Raw genomic sequence first — 19,713 nt, 5'->3', positions numbered from 1 at the left:
CACTGAAATCAATACATCTATTTTAGTGAAAAACCAAAATATTCATGACTTTCTAGATCTAACTTCTATGTTTGTATTTGTCTCTGTGTGTCCCTTTCTTCTTCCCCCTCTCTCACCCTTCCATTCTATGTCTATCTCCCTCCCTCTATCCTTCTCTCTCTCCCCCTCCCTCTCTCCTCTATCTCTCTCTCTCCACCTCTCCCTCCATTTATTTATCTTTCTCTTATTCCCTCTCCCCCCCCACCATCTATATCTATACATCCCTCCATGTCTCTTTATTTTTCTCTCTATCTCAACCCCTAAACACATCTCTCTCTCTCTCTCTCTCTCTCTCTCTCTCTCTCTCTCTCTTTCCCCCTCCATCTATATCTATATCTCCCTTTGTCTCTCCTTCTTTATATCTCTATGTCAATGTGCATACACATAGTCTCTCTCCATATATATATATATATATATATATATATATATATATATATATCGCTTTTCCTCTCTCTGTCTCTCTCTCTCTCTCTCTCTCTCCATATGTATCTCTCTTCCTTGCTCCCCCTCTTTGCCTCTCTCTTCTTCCCTCACTCCCCCCTCCATCTATATCTACATCTCCTCTTGTCTCTCCTTCTCACCCTGAAAACATACTCTCTCTCTCTCTCTCTCTGTGTGTGTGTGTATATATATATATATATATATATATATATATATATATATATATATATATATATCTCCCTTGTCACTCCCTATACGTCTCCACATTTATCTCTCTGTGTCTTTCTTCCCCTTTCAACTCCATCTCTCTCTCTCTCTCTCTCTGAAGTAATCCCTCTCTTCCTTCCTCTGTCTCCCTTTCTCTCCCACCTCCCTCTGTCTCTCCCCTTCCATCACACACACTCTCTCTCCACCCTCCATCTCTATCACTATCTCCCTCTCTTTCTCCTTCTTGTGCTCCTCCTCTCTTCCCCCTCCATATCTATGTCTCCTTGTCTCTCTCTTCCCCTTCTTACCCTATCTTTATCCTCTCATTTTCTCTCCCTTCCCTCATATCCTCTCTTCCTCATTCCATCTTAATCTTTCCCTTATCACTCCCTCTCTCTCACCACCTCTATCTCTCAATGTCTTTTTTCTTCCCTCCTCTCTTTCCCCCTTCCAACTCCATATCTCCCTCTCTCTCTCATATCTATCAAGTCCCATCTCTTTTCCTTCGTCTCTCTCTCTCTTTCTCTGCCACCTCCCTCTGTCTCTCCCACCCATCACACACACTCTCTCTCTGCACCTTCCAACTCTGTCACTATCTCCCTCTCTCTCCCCTTCTCGATCTCCCTATCTCTCCTCCTCCATATCTATGTCTCCTTGTCTCTCCCTTCCCCTTCTTTCCCTATCTCTATCCTCTCTTTTTGTCTCCCTTTCCTTGTCTCCTCTCTCCCTCATTCAATCTTAATCTCTCCCTTATCACTCCCTCTCTCTCTCCACCTCTATCTCTCAGTGTCTTTGTTCTTCCCTCCCTCTCTCTTCCCCTCTAAATCCATCTCTCTACCTCTCTCCCCCATCCTCTCTCCCTCTCTCCCCCATCCTCTCTCCCTCCCTCCCTATCTCCCTATCTCTCCCACCTCTATATCTCTCTCCCCTACTATATTCCCCCCCCCCTCTCTCCTTCTAAGGGTGGTTCAGGAACACTGGGTGGTCGCTACATCCACGGGAAAAATCTAGGCAGATCAACTCGAAGGGGTCTACCCGAAGGATGTTGAGGAGATTTAACCTTGTTACCTCCCAATTGGTGAGGTACTTAACAATGTGTTGATGGTGCTGGACCTACCAACATGTCAGGGGATATCCTCGATAAGAATTCCCAACTAGAAGTCAAACTGTTTGGTGTAGGAGTCCCAACAGTGGGTTGTATGGTATCGCCTTGACCGTGGTTGTGAGTAGATGCATCACAAACTAGAAGGCAAGTAAGCTAGAAATCCAAAGTGATGGTTAAACCAATAGCACGTTTCAATAAGATTCATACATACATATACAAAAAGAGTCTATACACACATGCATAAGCAAATAGATACATATATCATTTAGAGTAAACAAGATAGTTGAAAGACAATATGACATATGCATGAAATGTGCTAGCTCTGTTATATTAAGAAGTGAAAGTTAGAGTCATACAATACAACCATGACAAATCACTAGTTCCGACAGTGGAAAGTTGCAGTCACTATTGCCTTCTCCTCCAAAGATATATACTGGCTCTGCATAGTGGAGAAGCCGAGGCGCTTTACAAAACTCTCCAAGTTTTCTCTAAGATACTCCTATCAGAAGCTTGGATGACCAAAATCTTGTACAATGAGTTATGAGGAACTATATATATCAAAGGGTGGGGTGGCCCTTGACATTCCCCTTTATGACTATTCATCTACCCTCATGACTCTTCATCTACTCTATGATAGTTACATCCAACTATTGACACTTGAACTTCCACTTGATAAGACGTTACATACAATCTGCACATGTACCCATGTGAGACAAAATAGGCTTGAGCAAGCCATGCAAGACATCACTATGATTCGGGCAATTGTGGGAAGACCAACTCTTCGACATCCTCACGATGGTCGACGATGGCTAACTGATGCCAAGATTGGTAGTCCACGATGGTGTCTGTGTACTATGTGGTGACATATTTCTGGAAACGAACTCTTACCTTCGTTGCATTCGGGTACACTGCTATAGCTCCTCTGTCTAACTCGTCTAATAACATGTGCATCATTGTCTTGAGTGCAGTCGGACCAATGACATACTGATGCATGGTGTTTTGCAATGATCACCAAGTCTACACTAGTGTCTATGCACATCAAATCGTCAAAGTACGAGTCAAGCTCCAATCGGACTTGTGCCTTCGTCTTTTCCTCTGTGAGTGTCCCAATATATGGGATCGCATGTGCATGCACAACAACATCAATACTCATGAATACTTGTGCATGGGAAGCCTGCAAACTAGTGATGAGTCGCGAGAGATCTTTATAGTTCCAGATCTGACTCCTTATGTGTGCCTTCAGCTCGATCGCTTTGGACTTCATCATATTAGGCAAGTGTAATGGGGCTCCCTTATATCTCATGATCCATGTTTGCATGTAGTCAGCAACAATATGCACATTTGACAAGATATGTGATGTCCTAGCACATCGCTGCTACCAACCATTGAGATGGAAAACTGCCTTATGCACGGTACCAAACTTGGAATACAATGCCTGCATGACTGTCTCAAGGGATGATACTTCATCCAGTATCGCTTTCTTCAACTCTGCTCGGGCAGATGTTGTAACTAGTCCTCCTCCCTACTTGGCCGTCTGTAACTCCTTATCCATTCGCTCATTCTCTGCTATCAAGAAGTGAACACTCAAGCTAGTGGCTTCATCATATGATCTCGTAGCATCAGCCAATGTTGCTAGATGTTTCCACACGTCAGACACAATCACTCATTCTTCAAAATACACAGGAGATGTGTTGTCATCCGGAATAGACACTCTGCGCTATTGCACAACTCTATGAAGCGACTTGTCGAATGATATATTGTGCATCTCTCCTTCCAAAATGTCTCCAAGGATCTTAGTATCTCCTTGGTTTCTTGGGACTTTCTCTACTTCTGGATCCAATGAAGCTGGTGGGTTGACCTCTTAGTGGTAAGGCATGAGGTCGATGTCTTGTTCTAACTCTTGCTACTCCGTATCTGTATGATACTTCTTGCATTACGAGCTTGTCCATGGAAAACTTCGGCAAAATATGCAGAGGCTTCTCTGCCCTGTACATCCGTATGAAGGTGTCACATGGTGAGGCATACCAATCCGCTCTGTTGACCAGTACCTCCATTGTTTCCTTTGACATGTAAGATGGATCCTGCTCAAATATCATCTTGTACATCGGGGTAACAAAATGATATGACAGTTGTCTGATGACTCCTCTGAAGCTACATTCGGAAAACAGTTTACAATAAATGTTAACAGAGGTTTCTGCCAATGTCCATGCCCAGTTCAAACAGGGAACTGCTAACGGGCACAGATGGCATCCAAGATGTAAGCGGCCATGTAGATTTCTACTTGCTAACCTTTGGGCGACTGCCGAGCTCCTGTGACCTGTTCCTTCAACCTGTGAGCCAACATGTCAGACCAGTTGCATGCTTTTCCTTCACTCACCAGTTGGTCCAACGTGATCAACCAACTCTGCGGGGAGGTCTCCATGCTCTCTTGGCAATACAAGCGACATGCGAAGATGACCAAGTATTGATACGCCTTTTGCAGTATCTTTGTCTTGTAAATATGGTTGGGTTTCATCCTAAATTTGGCTCGTTCCTTTACCTAGTTCTTCAAGATATAATGTTGATTATAATTTTGGGTGTCATACAAAATTGCTATGAAACACAGAAGTATAATGTAGATTATATAGACAAAACTATGTTGTATTGAATATATTAACAAAATTATGAAAAATTATGTTATGATAAACATTTAGGAAAAACTATATTCAATAAAAGCCTGTTATAATTAGTCTGTAAGGGATTCCCTTTGAGAAAGACTTCCCTCCCGCCCACTTTTCAGGCATTAAATTATATGTTAAACAATTAGACAATATTCAAATGTTCAATCATCACGTAGTTAGAAGAAACGGTCTCAAGATCTTATGAAGGTGTCCGTACTTTATTGAGAAACTTTTCACTACCCCATCTGTAGCATCTCCACAACCATTTCTTTAAAAATGCTACACAACGAGATGTTGTTTAATACGGGATATTTCATGGAGGCCGCTCAACATGATGTGGCATAATATTGATGGCCATGGTCATCTTTTTTAAGTGAAGTAATAAACAGTACATATTCAAATGGAAAAACAACTTGAATTGTCATTTGTGGAACAAAAATAAAATGAGTTCTGAGTGCCTCCTGAGCTTATTGATAGTTTCATGAAGGAGTGCAATCATAGTTTTGTTTTCAAAAAACTTTCGGCCTAGTAGAACTCATTCCTTGATTCTTGTGTTCAATGTGATTATTATGAAGAGGATGTGCAGTCGAAAGGATATCAAGGTCGGTTCCCACTCCATGATCATAATAAAGCCAATACTAATACTTTCATTCTTTCAAGACTACAAATGTCTTCTCAACTTCTTTTTCACAATGAACTTAAATTATTACGTGGTTTTAAGTATGTCTGCAAACTTCTTTTTTCACAATGAACTTAATTTATTACGTTGTTTTGAGTATGTGTGCAAAGTGCTACAGAAGATGGTGAAATGAATAAATGAATGTGTCAGTCGATGGATTGCTGGATGAGAACTGCGTTCGGAGCTTTTCCCTTAACAATATGTATTTTTTTTTATAATCTGTGTTTTATCTTTTTTTAGGATTGAAATTAAAATATCGTTGTGTTTTATCCTTTTATAGGATTGAAATTAAAAGATCGTTGTGTTTTATCCTTTTGGAAGTTTGAAATTAAAATATGCCTACCACAACACTTCATTGCTAACCTAATGCCCAATGGAGCTATTTCTCCATTTTCTTAAGAAAAATATTTATTTATTTTGTTGAAATTATGAGTAAAACAAGAGTGAAACTCTTGCTCTCGATTCATCTGAATTGGAACTGCAAGATGAGGTTAACATGGTGTAATTTTAAACACAACTTGCTGGAGTTAATTAATTTTGGATTATTCATGACATTTGTTCAGGGTCAGCAAGATCCTCTCATTGACTTAGATAAAAGGACCAATATTGGTTAAAGTTATAAGTTTGAATTAAGAAATTTATATAATTTTATTTCTAGTACAAATTTTAATAAGGTATTTAATTTATTTATGTTATTAAAAATATATTTTATATAATTTTGGTTTTGTTGGGATTTTTCATATCTCTCTAATATACCAACTCGAGAGAGAGATAGATATCCGCGCATGCTTATATAATTACATTCTGTATTTTATACAAAATATACATTTGTTACCTTTACATTTATTGAAGCACTATGGATACATTAATGCAGCATTAAACTTTTGGTCCATGGGTTTTAGATCCTTTTAATTCATATTACAGTCATAGATATGAATGACTTAATCCTTCTATCATCTCGAGTTTGGCCAGAGCATTCCTCGGGATCATCTTCGTTTTCTTTCCAGTTGTCCTCCCTTCCTCGGCTACAACGCTTCATCGACGATTGACATTGTCTGTCCACATCCAACAACGACTGAGTGATCTCATAACCCTCCCTGTTTCCCGGTAAGGGTTTCATTGTTGTTGTCATTTAGGTTTTGTACCTTGGCTCTCTGGTAATGACAGAATTTCGTTGCTATGATGCAGCTGGTCTAGTTCTAAGTTTCTACAGCCAAAGGAGGTCTTCACCTCTCCTACAACCTTCACCCATTGCACGGCCTAGCAGGTAGAAGCTCTGCTCGATCCTATGATTATTTTTTGTTTCCATGTGTGAATTTTATTTTGAGATTCAAGGTACTGCTTTCTTATTATTATTTTTTACTCTGTTTCAAATTTTCTCCGAAGGTTGCGGCTTCCCAACTAGTATCACATAGCGTGCTATCCAGAACTCTGCCAAGGGAGGCATTCTAGACCCAAAATCCCTCTGGGTATGTGAATGAGATACCCTCTTCTCTAATGTGATTCCTGAAATGGAAATTATTCAAGGGTTTTCTTTTCTTTTGATTAGTTTAGGCTCTATTTGAGCTTCCTCTGCCGAGGTTCAAGTCTAGCCTTACGAGTTCAGATTTAAATGCAACTTGCACTGTTAAATTGTTAGTTTTGGAAGGAAAAGCCAACCCTCATGGAATTTTATCATTTATTCTTGTATGTATGCAACAGTTGAGGGTTTATCTTTCTGTTTCTCATAGTTGTTATCGTTTTCTTTTGAAAACCTTCTTGGGTTTTCGAGTTGAGTTCTAAAACCCTCTCGATTCTGGTTATATTGTTCCATATGTGTATTTCTTAAACGTTTGCTATGGAATCCTAAGTATTTTGCTTGCTAGCTCTATTTGTGTTTTTATGGTGTTGGAAACTTGTTAATGGATTTTGGCTGGCCCGTGGAGGCATGGTGTTCTCTTGGCACTACCAGAACTTGTTAAGAGTAGTAAAGATTGACTCTTTTGACTTGAGGATTAAAATGTTACCGTTTGGAAGATTTTTGTCTTTGTTTTGTATACTATTAAAGATATTCTAGAAATTTATCAGTCATATTTATTAATTTTAATGCAAGCACAATGTTTTGGGGTATGTCTCTATCCCTAATCTTACCTAATCTTACAAGCAAATTAAAATTCCATATTTAATTTATACACAATTATAGGGTCCCACATTTAATTTATACACAATTATAGGGTCCTCATCCATACTAGAGGGCTAATTATACACCAAACAACATTGTAAATATGCTATATCCCTTTACTGATACATCCATGCAAGAAGAGGAATCTTATATCCCTTAAGTGATACATCCATATAAGAAGAGGAATTCAAGTATCATTTTCAACTTAAAAAATAAAATGTTTAGATTTTTGGCCAATCCAGTAACCAAGTTTAATCTAGCCATATATTTTGTTTGTATATATGTGTTGCCCAAAATTTTCATGATCCCTCAAGAAAATACTACAAGGATTTCAGAATGAATAGAAATGGTGAACACTACAAGGAAACCAGTGGATACTACAAGGAAACCAGAGATTTCAGAATGAATAGAAATGGTGGAGAGAGCTACAGATTCGAAGCTCTTTATGTTGGAGTTTTTGTGAAGAATGGTGGTATTGAAAATGGTGTCAATAGTGAAGCTTGTAGTGATAAAAATATTGGCAATGAAAGTGAGGTGAGAAATTCATGTGCTATATTGATGCACAACATCAATCAATTACAAGAGGAAACAAATTTGTGATTTCAGAATGAATAGAAATGGTGGAGAGCTATAGATTCGAAGCTCTTTATGTTGGAGTTTTTGTGAAGAATGGTGGTATTGAAAATGGTGTCAATAATGAAGCTTGTAGTGATAAAAATATTGGCAATGAAAGTGAGGTGAGAAATTTATGTTCTATATTGATGCACAACATCAATCAATGACAAGAGGAAACAAATTTGTGAAGATTCAATGATACAATTTACAACAAAAGACAAAAGAGCTTGTAGTGATAAAAATATTGGCAATGAAAGTGATATGAGAAATTCATGTTTTGTATTGATGCACAACATCAATCAATTACTTTGCCAAGATTCACAAATGCAATTGACAACACAAGACAAAATTTGTCTTTTGATGGTACTTCTACAGAAAAAGATTTAGGAAGCTACAAATTAACATGGAAAGGAGAAAAAAAAGAAAAACAAAACATTATTTCTATTAAGGATTTGTTAGTGAACATGATAAAATGTTGGAAAATCAGAACTAGAGCTACAAATTAACAGGGAAAAGAGAAAAAAAGAAATAAAACCTTATTTCTATTAAGGATTTGCTAGCAAACATGATAAAATGTTGGATGGAAAACGAGGAGAATTCACAAAAGCAATTCTTGGAAATGTTTTAATTAATACTTATAAATAATTATTTTATTTAATTTACTTTTATTTTTATGGAAGTTGATTGAGTCAAAATATTTAGATAACATAACAAAACAGTGCATCTATTCCATATTGGGCTTTGGATGAAAAATGTAATTAACCAAAAAATTATAAAATATTTTGATTATGAAAGGAGAAATGATTTTTGGGCATGTAGTATTGATGAGCCATGGCATTGGCTCATGATTATATAACGAAACCTATTTACAAGCCAATAATATCTATCGTAAAGTGGGAGTGAATATTCACTGTTAAAAATCTGTTTATATTGTAAGTATTAATTTTTTATGTGCCTATTAATAAAATTTAAATATGGTTACAGAATTATTATTTTAATTTTTATGGTAAATGGATCTAGATTTATAATTGCTTTTTATATTTTATATATCTTAATGTGATGGAGGGTTTAAATATATCTCAAAAGTAATTATAATTTGTTTCCTTTAGATTTAATTAAAAAAAATTATAAAATTAAATTCAAATAAAATATTTTATAAATAGTTTTGTGAAATGAGAAATGGTTTTTGGGCATATGGTATTGATGATGGATGGCATTGGCCCATGGTATTATAACAAAGCCTATTTACAAGTTAATATTATCTATGGTAAAGTGGTGTACATATCTATGGTTAAAAATATTGTTATTATGTGCTTATTAATTAAATTTAAATATGGTTACAAAATCATTATTTTAATTTATAACGTAAAAATGGATCTTAACTCATAGCTACTAATATGTTATATATTTTTATGTGATATTTATATTATGATTTTCTATTAGCTAAAAATTTTCTCTTAATTATTTTAATGAAAAAAATTATAATATAACAAATTGAATTGAATTTTATTATTTTTGCAACATCTCCTTGCTCTATATTATATTTAATATTTTATTATTATTATTTAATTGAATGGAGATGTAAATGTTTACAAATCCTTTACATCTTATAAATTGAACATATTGAGCAAACATGTAAAAAGTTTTACATACTTTCTTACATTACAACTACGCATCTCCTATATAATAGGTTGTATAGTTTTCCTTTTGATATTTTATATCAAATTTCATTATTTTAAAATTTTGGTTTTTTCTTTTAAATATTTAAGTAATGAGCTTTTATTTTTAAATATTTGTACATTAAATTGATCAAAGTTCATGAAAACAGATGAGCAAAATAGAACACATTCCCAACACAAAACAAAGATTAGTATATGCTTTCTACAATATCAATAGTATCAAAAAGATTTATTGTACAAATAAGAGAGTGCAAAAATGTTTTACATTTTTATTTATATATGTGTGTGAGAAGAGTATACTCCCTTTATTACTTTGAAGGTTTGCACAAGAAAATTAAAATTTCATATTTAATGTGTACCAAATTATAGGGTCCTCAGCCATACTCGAAGGCCAATTATATACAAAACAATGTTGAAATATGTTATATCCCTTTACTGATACATCTATGCAAGAAGACGAATCTAAGTATCATTCTTAACTTAAAGAAAAAATCGTTTAGGTCTTGTCTTGGCCAATCTAGTAACCAAATCTAATCTATCCATATATTTTATCCATATATTTTGTTTATGTGTGTTTCCCAACATTTGTTCTCATTACCCAATTAGGATGATTTTACTACATTAATCTTTTTCATTAGAGACCCATAGAAGCCAAGTTCTCTACAGCCTGAAGAAAATACTACAAGAAAACTAAGGATTTTAGAATGAATAGAAAGGGTGGCAAGAGCTATAGATTCTGCAGCAAGATCAAAGCTCTTTATGTTGGATTTTTTGTGAAGAATGGTGGTATTGAAAATAGTGTCAATAGGGGAGATTGTAGTGATAAAAATATTGGCAATGAAGGTGATATGAGAAATGCATGTTTTGTATTGATGCATAAGATTAATCAATTACAAAAGGAAACAACTTTGCCAAGATCCACAGATAAGGTGATGTGAGAATCTTGGAAGCGGTAGGAAATGACTACATTGAACAGGGAAACTAAACTACGTGCACAAGAGCATGCTCTTCAATCAAGTTGGGAGAAGGCCATTATTGAATTTTTTGAGAAAATGAAAATGTGATGGAACTGCATAAAAGTATTTTTGGAGTGGATTTTATAGAGAGAGGCGCTTGAGGAGTCATTGCAACTACTCCTCTTGTGTTTGGAACAGTCGTTTATTTTCCATTTTTGAATATGGAGGAAAAACACATGAACCAAAGAGAAATACAAGGTGTTAAATGTTTGGAATGAGGATGGTGGGTCACTAAGAGCCTCACAAGAATTTGATTTCATCTAAGAACATACATCTAGAGGAATAAATACAAGTTCAGGCACATTGACTACATCGTTGTTGAATTTTATATAGCTTCGTCCATATTCGAACAAGTAAACTACCTTTTTGGTGTAGAATCTGTAAGTATGACCAAGGAAACCTATGGCATTATCAGGACTCATGTTCATGTTGGTCATGTGGATACTGACAACAGAATACTTTGGGTACCAAGTCATAGACAGTTGTCCACCTACAACAGAAAGAGATATGAGCCGCAATTTCCATGCATTCATATGGGTATTATAAAAAGTACTCGATTTGCAGTGGAATCTAGCAAGGGTCATCCCTAAAGTTGAAAAAACATTTGGTGTGTGTGGATCTCAAAAATTAAGATGACATTTTTACTTGAAATGAAAGCTCAAGAAACAGAGTACTTCCCCCCTTTCCTGGATGGTAAATTGGGTAAACCAATGGCCTTGATTCTAGGTCATGAAAGCTCAAGAAAGGAAACATAGTACTTTCCCACAAAATAAACCGTTGGCCATGATTTTGGGGAATGACATCTCAAGAAACATATTAATTCCACACATTTTGAGGATGGTAAGTTAGGATAACCATTGGCCCCCGATTCTAGGGCCTTACCTCAAGGGAATGGAAGAGAGTCAAATCCATGAGCAGCAACAACTAGCAACAATATCAAAGAACTTCATATATGAATCTATACCATTTGAGCTAACCCTTGGGCTCAAAAATTAAGATGACCAATTTGATATGGTACCCAAAACTAGTGATCTAGTTTTAAACATTACCTGGATTGTATGCTCCAAATATCACATCTGCAATGGCTGCTCCACCAGCGTCTCCCGGATATCCCACCCAAAGAATATCTAGATTTATTTTATCATTCCTTGCAAATTTTATATCAAAAGGACCGAGACATGATCACAAGAACTATGAGTCTCTTGAATGTAGCAGTAACTTCAGTTACCAATTGTTTTTGTTGGCCAAGAAACAACAAACTTGTTTTGTCTAGAGCCTTTTCCTCCAATGTCAAGTCTCCACCTACCATTAACACCATCACATATGTATTGCATGTAGTCTGAACAACCCCAGCTATTAAACTATAGTTTACTTTGCATGCAACATAAAATCCAATGGAATTATTCTTACAAAGTTGATCATGTCGGCAACTATCCAATGGAATTATTCTTACAAAGTTGATCATGTCGGCAACTTAGAGGATGTTTAAAATATTTGAGGCATTTTAAGGCATTTGTTTTTTATATATGTTTGTTTTATTTTTCGATGTGAGAAAAGTCTCATTTCTATTTGTTTAGGAGCATTTCATAAGGTGGTATGAGCTCTCTAGGCTGAATTTGTATGTTCTAAGCTTATTGAAGTTGGAAATGACATCAACAAACACCTACTTTTAGCTATTGGTTTATGGAAGGAGTTATTCTTGGTTCTTATTTTCTAGATTGTTTCCAAGAGAGACATGATCAATGGAAAGTGCGACAACTTAGTATTATTCCTATTGTGGAAAACATTTGAAATATTTCTTACTCTAGACACATAGATATTGAAAAATAAACCCCATACATAGTGTTGGAACTCATACTTATTTAGTGCATATAGAATACCACCTAAACATTCTATACTCTTGATCACAAAAACATAATTGTGACATAAAAATTGATTCAAAATGCATGTACATTATCTTGAATCTTTTCTAACAAAAACTATTATCAATTGCATTGTGAATTAAAGTTGATATGATATTATTTGTTCATGAAATGTTTGATTTAAACCATTTAGTTATAACAATTAGGAATTGTGTAGTTCAGGAATGTTAATGAAGAACATTTTCATAAATCCTTTGGAGTTAAAGTGTTGTGCATTGCCTTCATTTTGAACATATTCAAGAATATTGGCCTGGTTGGAATCTCCCTCAAACATAACATATGATCATAAAGAAATGTGAGTAAATATACAAAATTGCAGAAAATTTTTACTTCTTTCTTCTATGCTATTGTTTCCTATGCTATCGCTTTTCCATTGTGTTAATTCTAGGTATGTTCTGTGCTAGAGAAATTTATCTAAATTTTGATAAACTACAAATAGAACATAAATATAAATCGCAGAAGACAAGCCAAGACAAGAGGACACAAGATGTGGCGCAAGCCAGGGACAAACTCCAATGTGGGGAAACCCTTGATCAATTATTCCTTTATGTTCTTCAAAGTTCAGCAGAAAAAGAGAGAGAGAGAGAGATAGTACATTTACAACAGAAGTCAACACTTTGACTTATCTAGATCTGAGCATAGATCATCTCCTATAACGATGAGATCAGTTGAAGATATTTTGCTTCAACTGATTCTCCAAGGTGACTCCACCTATCATCGTACTGCATCTGGTCCTCTTGCTGCACCACTGCATACTGCACCATGCTACACTAATCATGATTATCATCATGTTGCCCATGTCCATGATCTTATCCATCATCATGTTGCCCTTCATGTCCATGATCTCATCCATCATCATGCTACCCATACTAATGTGCATCATCATCATGTTGCTGCCCTTGCTAATGTGCATCATCATTATGCTGCCCTTACAGATGTGCATCATCATCATGTTGCTGCCCTTGCTAATGTGCATCATCATTATGTTGCCCTTACAGATGTGCATCATCATCATGTTGCTACCCTTGCTAATGTGCATCATCATTATGCTGCCCTTACAGATGTGTATCATCATTATGCTGCTCCCCTTACTAATGTGCATCATCATTACGCTGCCCTTACAAATGTGCATCATCATTATGCTGTTGCCCTTACTAATGTGCATCATCATTATGCTGCCCTTACAGATGTGCATCATCATTATGTTACTGCCCTTGCTAATGTGCATCATCATTATGCTGCCCTTACAGATGTGCATCATCATTATGCTGCCCATTAAACTGATCCAAGTCTGGTCATGAACTATGACCCAATGCTTTCTCCACACGCTGCCCTCCAAGTCTTCTGCACTTGTTGTCTTTTACTGTGACTGGTTAGGGCTTGTTTTTGCTGCAACAACCCTTCATTCAACCCACAAATCAGCCTTGAATTTACTGCGGCCTAGGCAAGGAGTAAAGCCTTTCTTGTGAGTTGTTGTTTTAGGCATATGGCAGCCCTTAACAACTCAATGCATGCCTATTTTGGGAGGCTAGGCCTGCAGCCTACCTCAACTGGTTGTGGCCCTCCAACAACCCACCAAAACAACCCTCTTCTAGCCCTCAAACAGATCCACAATACTTCCCATCAAACTCAGCCTTCCTCCAAGAGACCTCAGCCCCTCTACCAGCAACTCGGACTCCAAAACAGTGAGCTCTGATTGCTTCCTAGATCAACCTGTGGCTAGGGCATCACCATTAGGCTAGCGTATTACTCTTGGTGTCTCACTCCTTCTCCAAAAACCCAAGATGTGGAGAGGAGGAGATCACCTCAAGAATGTGTGTTGCAAATGACATCAAATCCTCTTCTATTTATACCAAAAACGTATAGGTTGAATAGACATGACGTTTGGGCTTCTTGAGCCTACATAAGTTGTTGGTCGGCTTGATAATAATTCCATAATCAAAATAAATTCATATCTCCATAAATACTTATCGGAATTGGATGATCTTTAGATCAATCCTACACCTCTCGACGAGAGGGATCCAATAAAAATATCATCTACCATAAATACGTTGACCCACATGGAGTTTTGCCCTGGTTTCCAATTTTAATACTCCCACTCAACTAGGGAGAACTCCATCTGCTGATCCATACGTCCGACTGTAATTTCTCTACCATCAGTGCCCTGCACTGCTCTACTCAGCTCTTCTAGCTCTGCTCAGCTCTGTTGGCTCTATTCTGCTCTACTGTCTCTGCTCTTCTCTGCTCAACTCTGCTCTGCTTAGCTCTGCTATCTCTACTCTACTCTGCTTAGCTCTGCTATCTCTACTCTACTCTGCTCAACTCTACCCTGCTCAGCTCTGTTGGCTCTACTCTGCTCAACTTAGCTTTACTGAACCAAGAAGAAGAAGAATTGATCGAGAATGTCTCATACCATTCTCCACTGACCCGAAGTCAGTCTCAGAGTGCATACCACTGGTCCCAGACCAGTCTCAACTGCCCCAAAGTCAGCGTCATAGTGGGTACCACTCCTACTACTGGTCCTAAACCAATATCATTAGTCTCAGAGAGTGTATCACTGGTCCCAAACCAGTCTCAACCAACCTGAAGTCAGTGTCATAGTATGTACCACTCTCACTAGTCCCAGACCAGTCCTCCACTGACCTGAAGTCAATCTCAAAGTATGTACCACTGGTCCCAGACCAGTCTCAACCGACCCGAAGTCAGCATCATAGGGGGTACAACTCCTACAAGAGAGCGAATCATCTTGTCACACAAGAGAGAGAATCATCTTGTTCACAGGAGAGTAAATCATCCTGTCCACAGGAAAGAGAATCATCTTGTCCCACAAGAAAGTGAATCATCTTGTCCCAATGCGCAACACCAGGGGAAGGTGAGTCACTCTGTGGTCGTATGTTGCTCCAGAAAGAACCGCAAGCCCCAGAGCTCCTAGAGCTCAATGTATGCAACATGCAGGACCCTTTTACAAGGGTCTCTCGATGACTCCAAGTCGTTTGGGAATATCACAAATTTGATCTTTCCCTAGGGCTCTGAAAAAATGTAGCGACCTGTACATCATCTCAATGCGATACGGCCTCCTTGCTCATCAACTTACCATATCCCAGATAAGACAGTATCTGATGTCTATCTACTGGAGCAATTATTAAATACAGGATTCCTCAATAATCAAATCCCACCTCTAGTTGTCACAGAGAATCACAGTGGTATTCATCATGTGTACTCACTGAAGAGTTTCCACAACCAGGAAAATTCATACGAGGTCATACTCGTAGTTATGTATCTGGTCTCGGCGGTACTTATAACAACCAACTTCTGCTTCCTACTCATCCATGATATCGAAGCAGAATCCAAAGAGAACCAACACTGAGAAGTGCTCTAGTGTTCCTCCACACTGCCTGCCTAGTCAGCATTCGAATAATCATGCAATTTCATATTTCTGGCAGTGTATCTCAATTCATGAGAGATTGTGCCCCGAAGATATCTCAGAAGATTCTTGGTGCCAATCCAGTGAGGCTCAACCAAATATGAGCTCACCATGCTAACTGTAAACACCTGTCTGGATGGAAGTTCACCAAGAACATCAATGAATGAGTATATGAGACTCAGAGGCATTTCCCAAATCTGGTCTGACATCACTACCATATAACTTCTGAAAGTTAAGATCCTTGAGGTTGTCATAGGCTTGCATTTTATTTTTCCACATTCGGAATCCAACTCCCTATGTCTCCTACAAATGAGAGGGTCTATACCTATCAGACATAGGTGCTGGTATGAGAGGTCTATCATCCACAACCTTCGAGTAATGGTTTGGATCAATTTCACTCCTAGTGAATCTCAGCTTCATTAGACAGTTGTTGATCCTCTCATACTATGCCCGGGGTGTTTTGCTTCAAGCCATAGAGGGCTTTCTACCACATGCATACATGAGATTCTTGATCATGAATGTCAAACTCCTCGGGTTGTTCCAAACCTGTGGACCTGTGGCATGAGGGGAAAGGTCCCCTTATAGGATTTCCCTTCGGTACATCTCAGACATGTACCTTCATGCTCTTTTTGAATTCAGGCATCCCTGTCACCATCTGACTCACAGACCTTCGGTGCTATGTGTCAATGGACATGGTCCCCAATGGACTTCCTGTAACTTAAGATAACCCTAAACTCAAAAACATCTTTGAAAATTCTATTTTCAAACACGCACCTTTCCATTGATGAATGCCACCTTAAAACTTTCGACTTCCATTCTTGGGGTTCCTTGCTTTCTTTGAAGAGTCGACCATTTCTCCTTGATGAACTGTATTACCTAATGTCCCTAGAATGATCATCAAGTGATGTGTCCCTGCCATTTGGACACTCCTTCGCATAATGGTCGAACTAGTTATCTGTCTTTCCTTCCATCTTGAGATCCGGTCTTCCAATCAGGTGATCTTTAGATGGGCCGTCAGAAACTTCCGTTGCGCCATTCTGATTATATACTCTGCTTCCTCTTCAGTAAGACCTAGACTGATTAGTTACAGTTACCCTTGGAATATTGCTTTTCTCTCATAATTTTGATCTCGGCCTCTTGATTTGGACTCGCCATCTCCTCCTTCGATCTGCTATATTATTCCCCCCGCCCACTAGTTCAGATTTATGAGACAAGAAATTTATGAGAAACTGAATAGCTAATGCGGAAACTCAAAGGTTCAGGCGCTAGGTATAGAAAAATAGAATGAAGTGTATTCAGTGGGCATAACAGAAGGAACTCGAGTGACATGGTTTAGTGGGATGGGGAATTTGTGGTTTCCAGGTTGATAAAACAATGAGCTCTGTACCCCAGGGATTATGGAGATTGTGGGGCTTGGCTTCTGTTTTCTGTGTACTGTTACCGAAGGAGTAAACCAGGTTTGGAATCAGAGATTTGATTGAGAAAACCAGTTTTGGGATAAGATATTTGATTTTTTTGGATTGGTTTGGTAGATTTGGAGTTAATATGGATAGAGGGTAATCAATATTATGGTCATTTTTATTGGAGTAGTCTACCCAAGCGGAGAAATTGCTCAATTTCTGTCGCCGCCCAGAAAAACCTCGGGCTCCGGCAGCCCGCAATTCCTGCGCCCAGCTCCACCACCCTCCACGAGCTCGGCCCAGCTCCACCACCCTCCGCATTTAATGATGTCTGACCAGAGTTTCTGCATTCAACCCGGCACTCCACTACAACTCACCAGGTCACCAGAGCAAGCGGAAACCGGACTCCTAGATTTCAGTATCAATGGCAAATCTAACTATATCCGCTCAAGGTTCTGTTGCTTCCTCTTCTGCCTCGACTTCTTATACTCCTTGGGATCTCTTTATTAATCATCGCGGTCCCGATGGTAAAATGGTCGCCAGATATCTGTATTGACGCCTTACTTCCAATGGATTAAGGAGAGTCTTTTTCAACATGGAAGAGATGCAGAAGGCACAAAACATTTATCGCCAGATAATAAAGGCTATCGCTGGTGCGTCTGTTCACTTTGCAATCTTTTCACCAAGGTATGTCGAATCTTGGTGGTGCTTGGATGAACTTGTCCTCATGGCAGAGTCGGGGAAAGCCATTCTTCTAGTATTTTATAAATTTGACCCCTCTGTAGTCTGTCATAATGTCAAAGCTGGAGCATACGTTGATGCCCTAAGAGACCTTGCAAAGAAAACTACACCGAATGATCCTAAAACTGGCAAAGAGAAGCCACGCTACAGCTCCGACACTGTTCAGAAATGGAAAATCGCGCTTTCTTCTGTTGCCGATTTAAGCGGTTTCGAGATTAGTGCGCTACATGTCCTCCTGTCCCTTAACATCGGTCTTAGTTTTCATTTGTTGGATTCCCACCATGTTGTGATTCCCTTAGTTTACTCAATTGGATTTCATTTGTTGGCTTTCCACCATGTTGGATTCCCACATTCGTAAGCTTTTCTCAGTTGCTTTGTTTACTCAATGCAGGGACGAGGACGACAAATTTGAGGAACTGGACAATGTAGTGAAAGAAGTTTTGAAAATAATTCCAAAGCCATTGTTGCATGTGGCAAAACATCCAACTGGGTTGGATCTCAAAGTTGCTGAATATGAAAATTTTGAAAAGAGGGCCCTATCAAATTAGGAGCGTTGCAAGGTTGTGGGCATTGTGGGTGTGGGTGGCGTTGGGAAAACGACCCTAGCGAAGGAATTTTTCAACCTTAGAAGATCAGATTACACTAAATCCTCTTTTTTATTTGATGTAAGACAAAATCCTATAACTCTTTTACAGACGAATCTCTTGGAAGCCTTCATAGGTGAAAAAAATTGCAAAATTGAGAATCCTGCTGAAGGGTTAGGGATACTTTTGAAGTATCTCTCGTCTTTTCATGGTCTTATAGTTCTAGATGATATCGATCATGCATCCCAATTTGAAGCACTTTTGTCAATTAGGGATCCTTAGCCCTGAGAAATTGATTTTAGTTACCTCCAGGGACAAGCACGTCCTCAGAAATTCAGGGTTGTTAGAGTCCTCAATTATTATCTGAAGGGATTGAGTGAATCACATTCCAAAGAGCTCTTCTATTGCTATGCCTTGAATCAGCGATTTCCATCACCAGAATTTGAAGATCTGGTAAAACGATTTGTAAAATTGGGCGATGGATTGCCATTGTCGCTCAAAGTATTCGGGGCGCTTGTTTGTGGACGGAATGAATGTTACTAGCAAGAGACAGTGGATGAACTTGAAAAGCTACTGCCTGGAACTGAGATACAAGAGAGTCTTAAAATAAGTTATGACAAGCTCAGTTCAGATGATCAACATATATTTTAGACATTGCTTCCTTTTTTCATAGGAGAAAAAAGAGATCTTGCCATCAGAATATGGGGTTTGCGTGGGATCGAAAATTTATAGGACACGTGTCTGTTTGAAATGGACGTGGAAAATTGCATAAGAATGCATGATCACTTTCGTGAACTGGCCAGAAATATTGCGCAGGGATTAGTGATCCGTCATCTTTGGCAGCAATCGACGAAGGACATTGAAGATTTGCTGGGGCAATCGTCAGCTGTAAGTGCTTCCATCATTCGAACCCTTGGATTCAGATTAAATTTGAATTTTAAATTTTCTATATTCACAAGAAATATATTTGCTTTTTCGAAATAAAGATCTACAATTGTGATATTGTATACTTTTTCATGTGTAGACTACTCCATTTTCTA

General features: G+C 38.1%; 1 protein-coding gene and 1 long non-coding RNA gene across 3 annotated transcripts; both read left to right on the top strand.

Moving 5' to 3' along the window:
• Window positions 1-6,022: 6,022 nt before the first annotated feature.
• On the top strand, window positions 6,023-6,993 carry LOC149251332 (uncharacterized). 2 transcript variants are annotated; one of them, XR_016265979.1, is made up of 3 exons: window positions 6,023-6,238; window positions 6,320-6,398; window positions 6,518-6,993. It is a non-coding gene; the product is annotated as an uncharacterized LOC149251332 (long non-coding RNA). The 2 variants fall into 2 exon arrangements; XR_016265978.1 differs by lacking the exon at window positions 6,023-6,238 and having other exon boundaries at window positions 6,245-6,398.
• Window positions 6,994-17,943: 10,950 nt separating this feature from the next.
• Window positions 17,944-18,637, top strand: LOC149251331 (disease resistance-like protein CSA1). The gene is made up of 2 exons (XM_089453854.1): window positions 17,944-18,326; window positions 18,481-18,637. Exons 1-2 carry the CDS (start codon window positions 17,944-17,946, stop codon window positions 18,635-18,637), a joined length of 540 nt encoding a protein of 179 aa, XP_089309980.1.
• The last annotated feature ends 1,076 nt before the right edge of the window (window positions 18,638-19,713 follow it).

This window comes from Pinus tabuliformis, chromosome 7, assembly GCF_031772625.1.
Source record: "Pinus tabuliformis cultivar Carrire ecotype Pingquan chromosome 7, CPIR1, whole genome shotgun sequence".
NCBI classification, from domain to species: domain Eukaryota; kingdom Viridiplantae; phylum Streptophyta; class Pinopsida; order Pinales; family Pinaceae; genus Pinus; species Pinus tabuliformis.
This window is presented reverse-complemented; position numbering and strand designations above follow the sequence as displayed.

Coding starts and splice junctions, on each gene's coding strand:
- LOC149251331 (XM_089453854.1), top strand. CDS start 17,944: ATGGAAGAGATGCAGAAGGCACAAAACATTTATCGCCAGATAATAAAG. Junction 18,327..18,480: donor AGTGCGCTACATGTCCTCCT/GTCCCTTAACAT, acceptor TACTCAATGCAG/GGACGAGGACGACAAATTTG.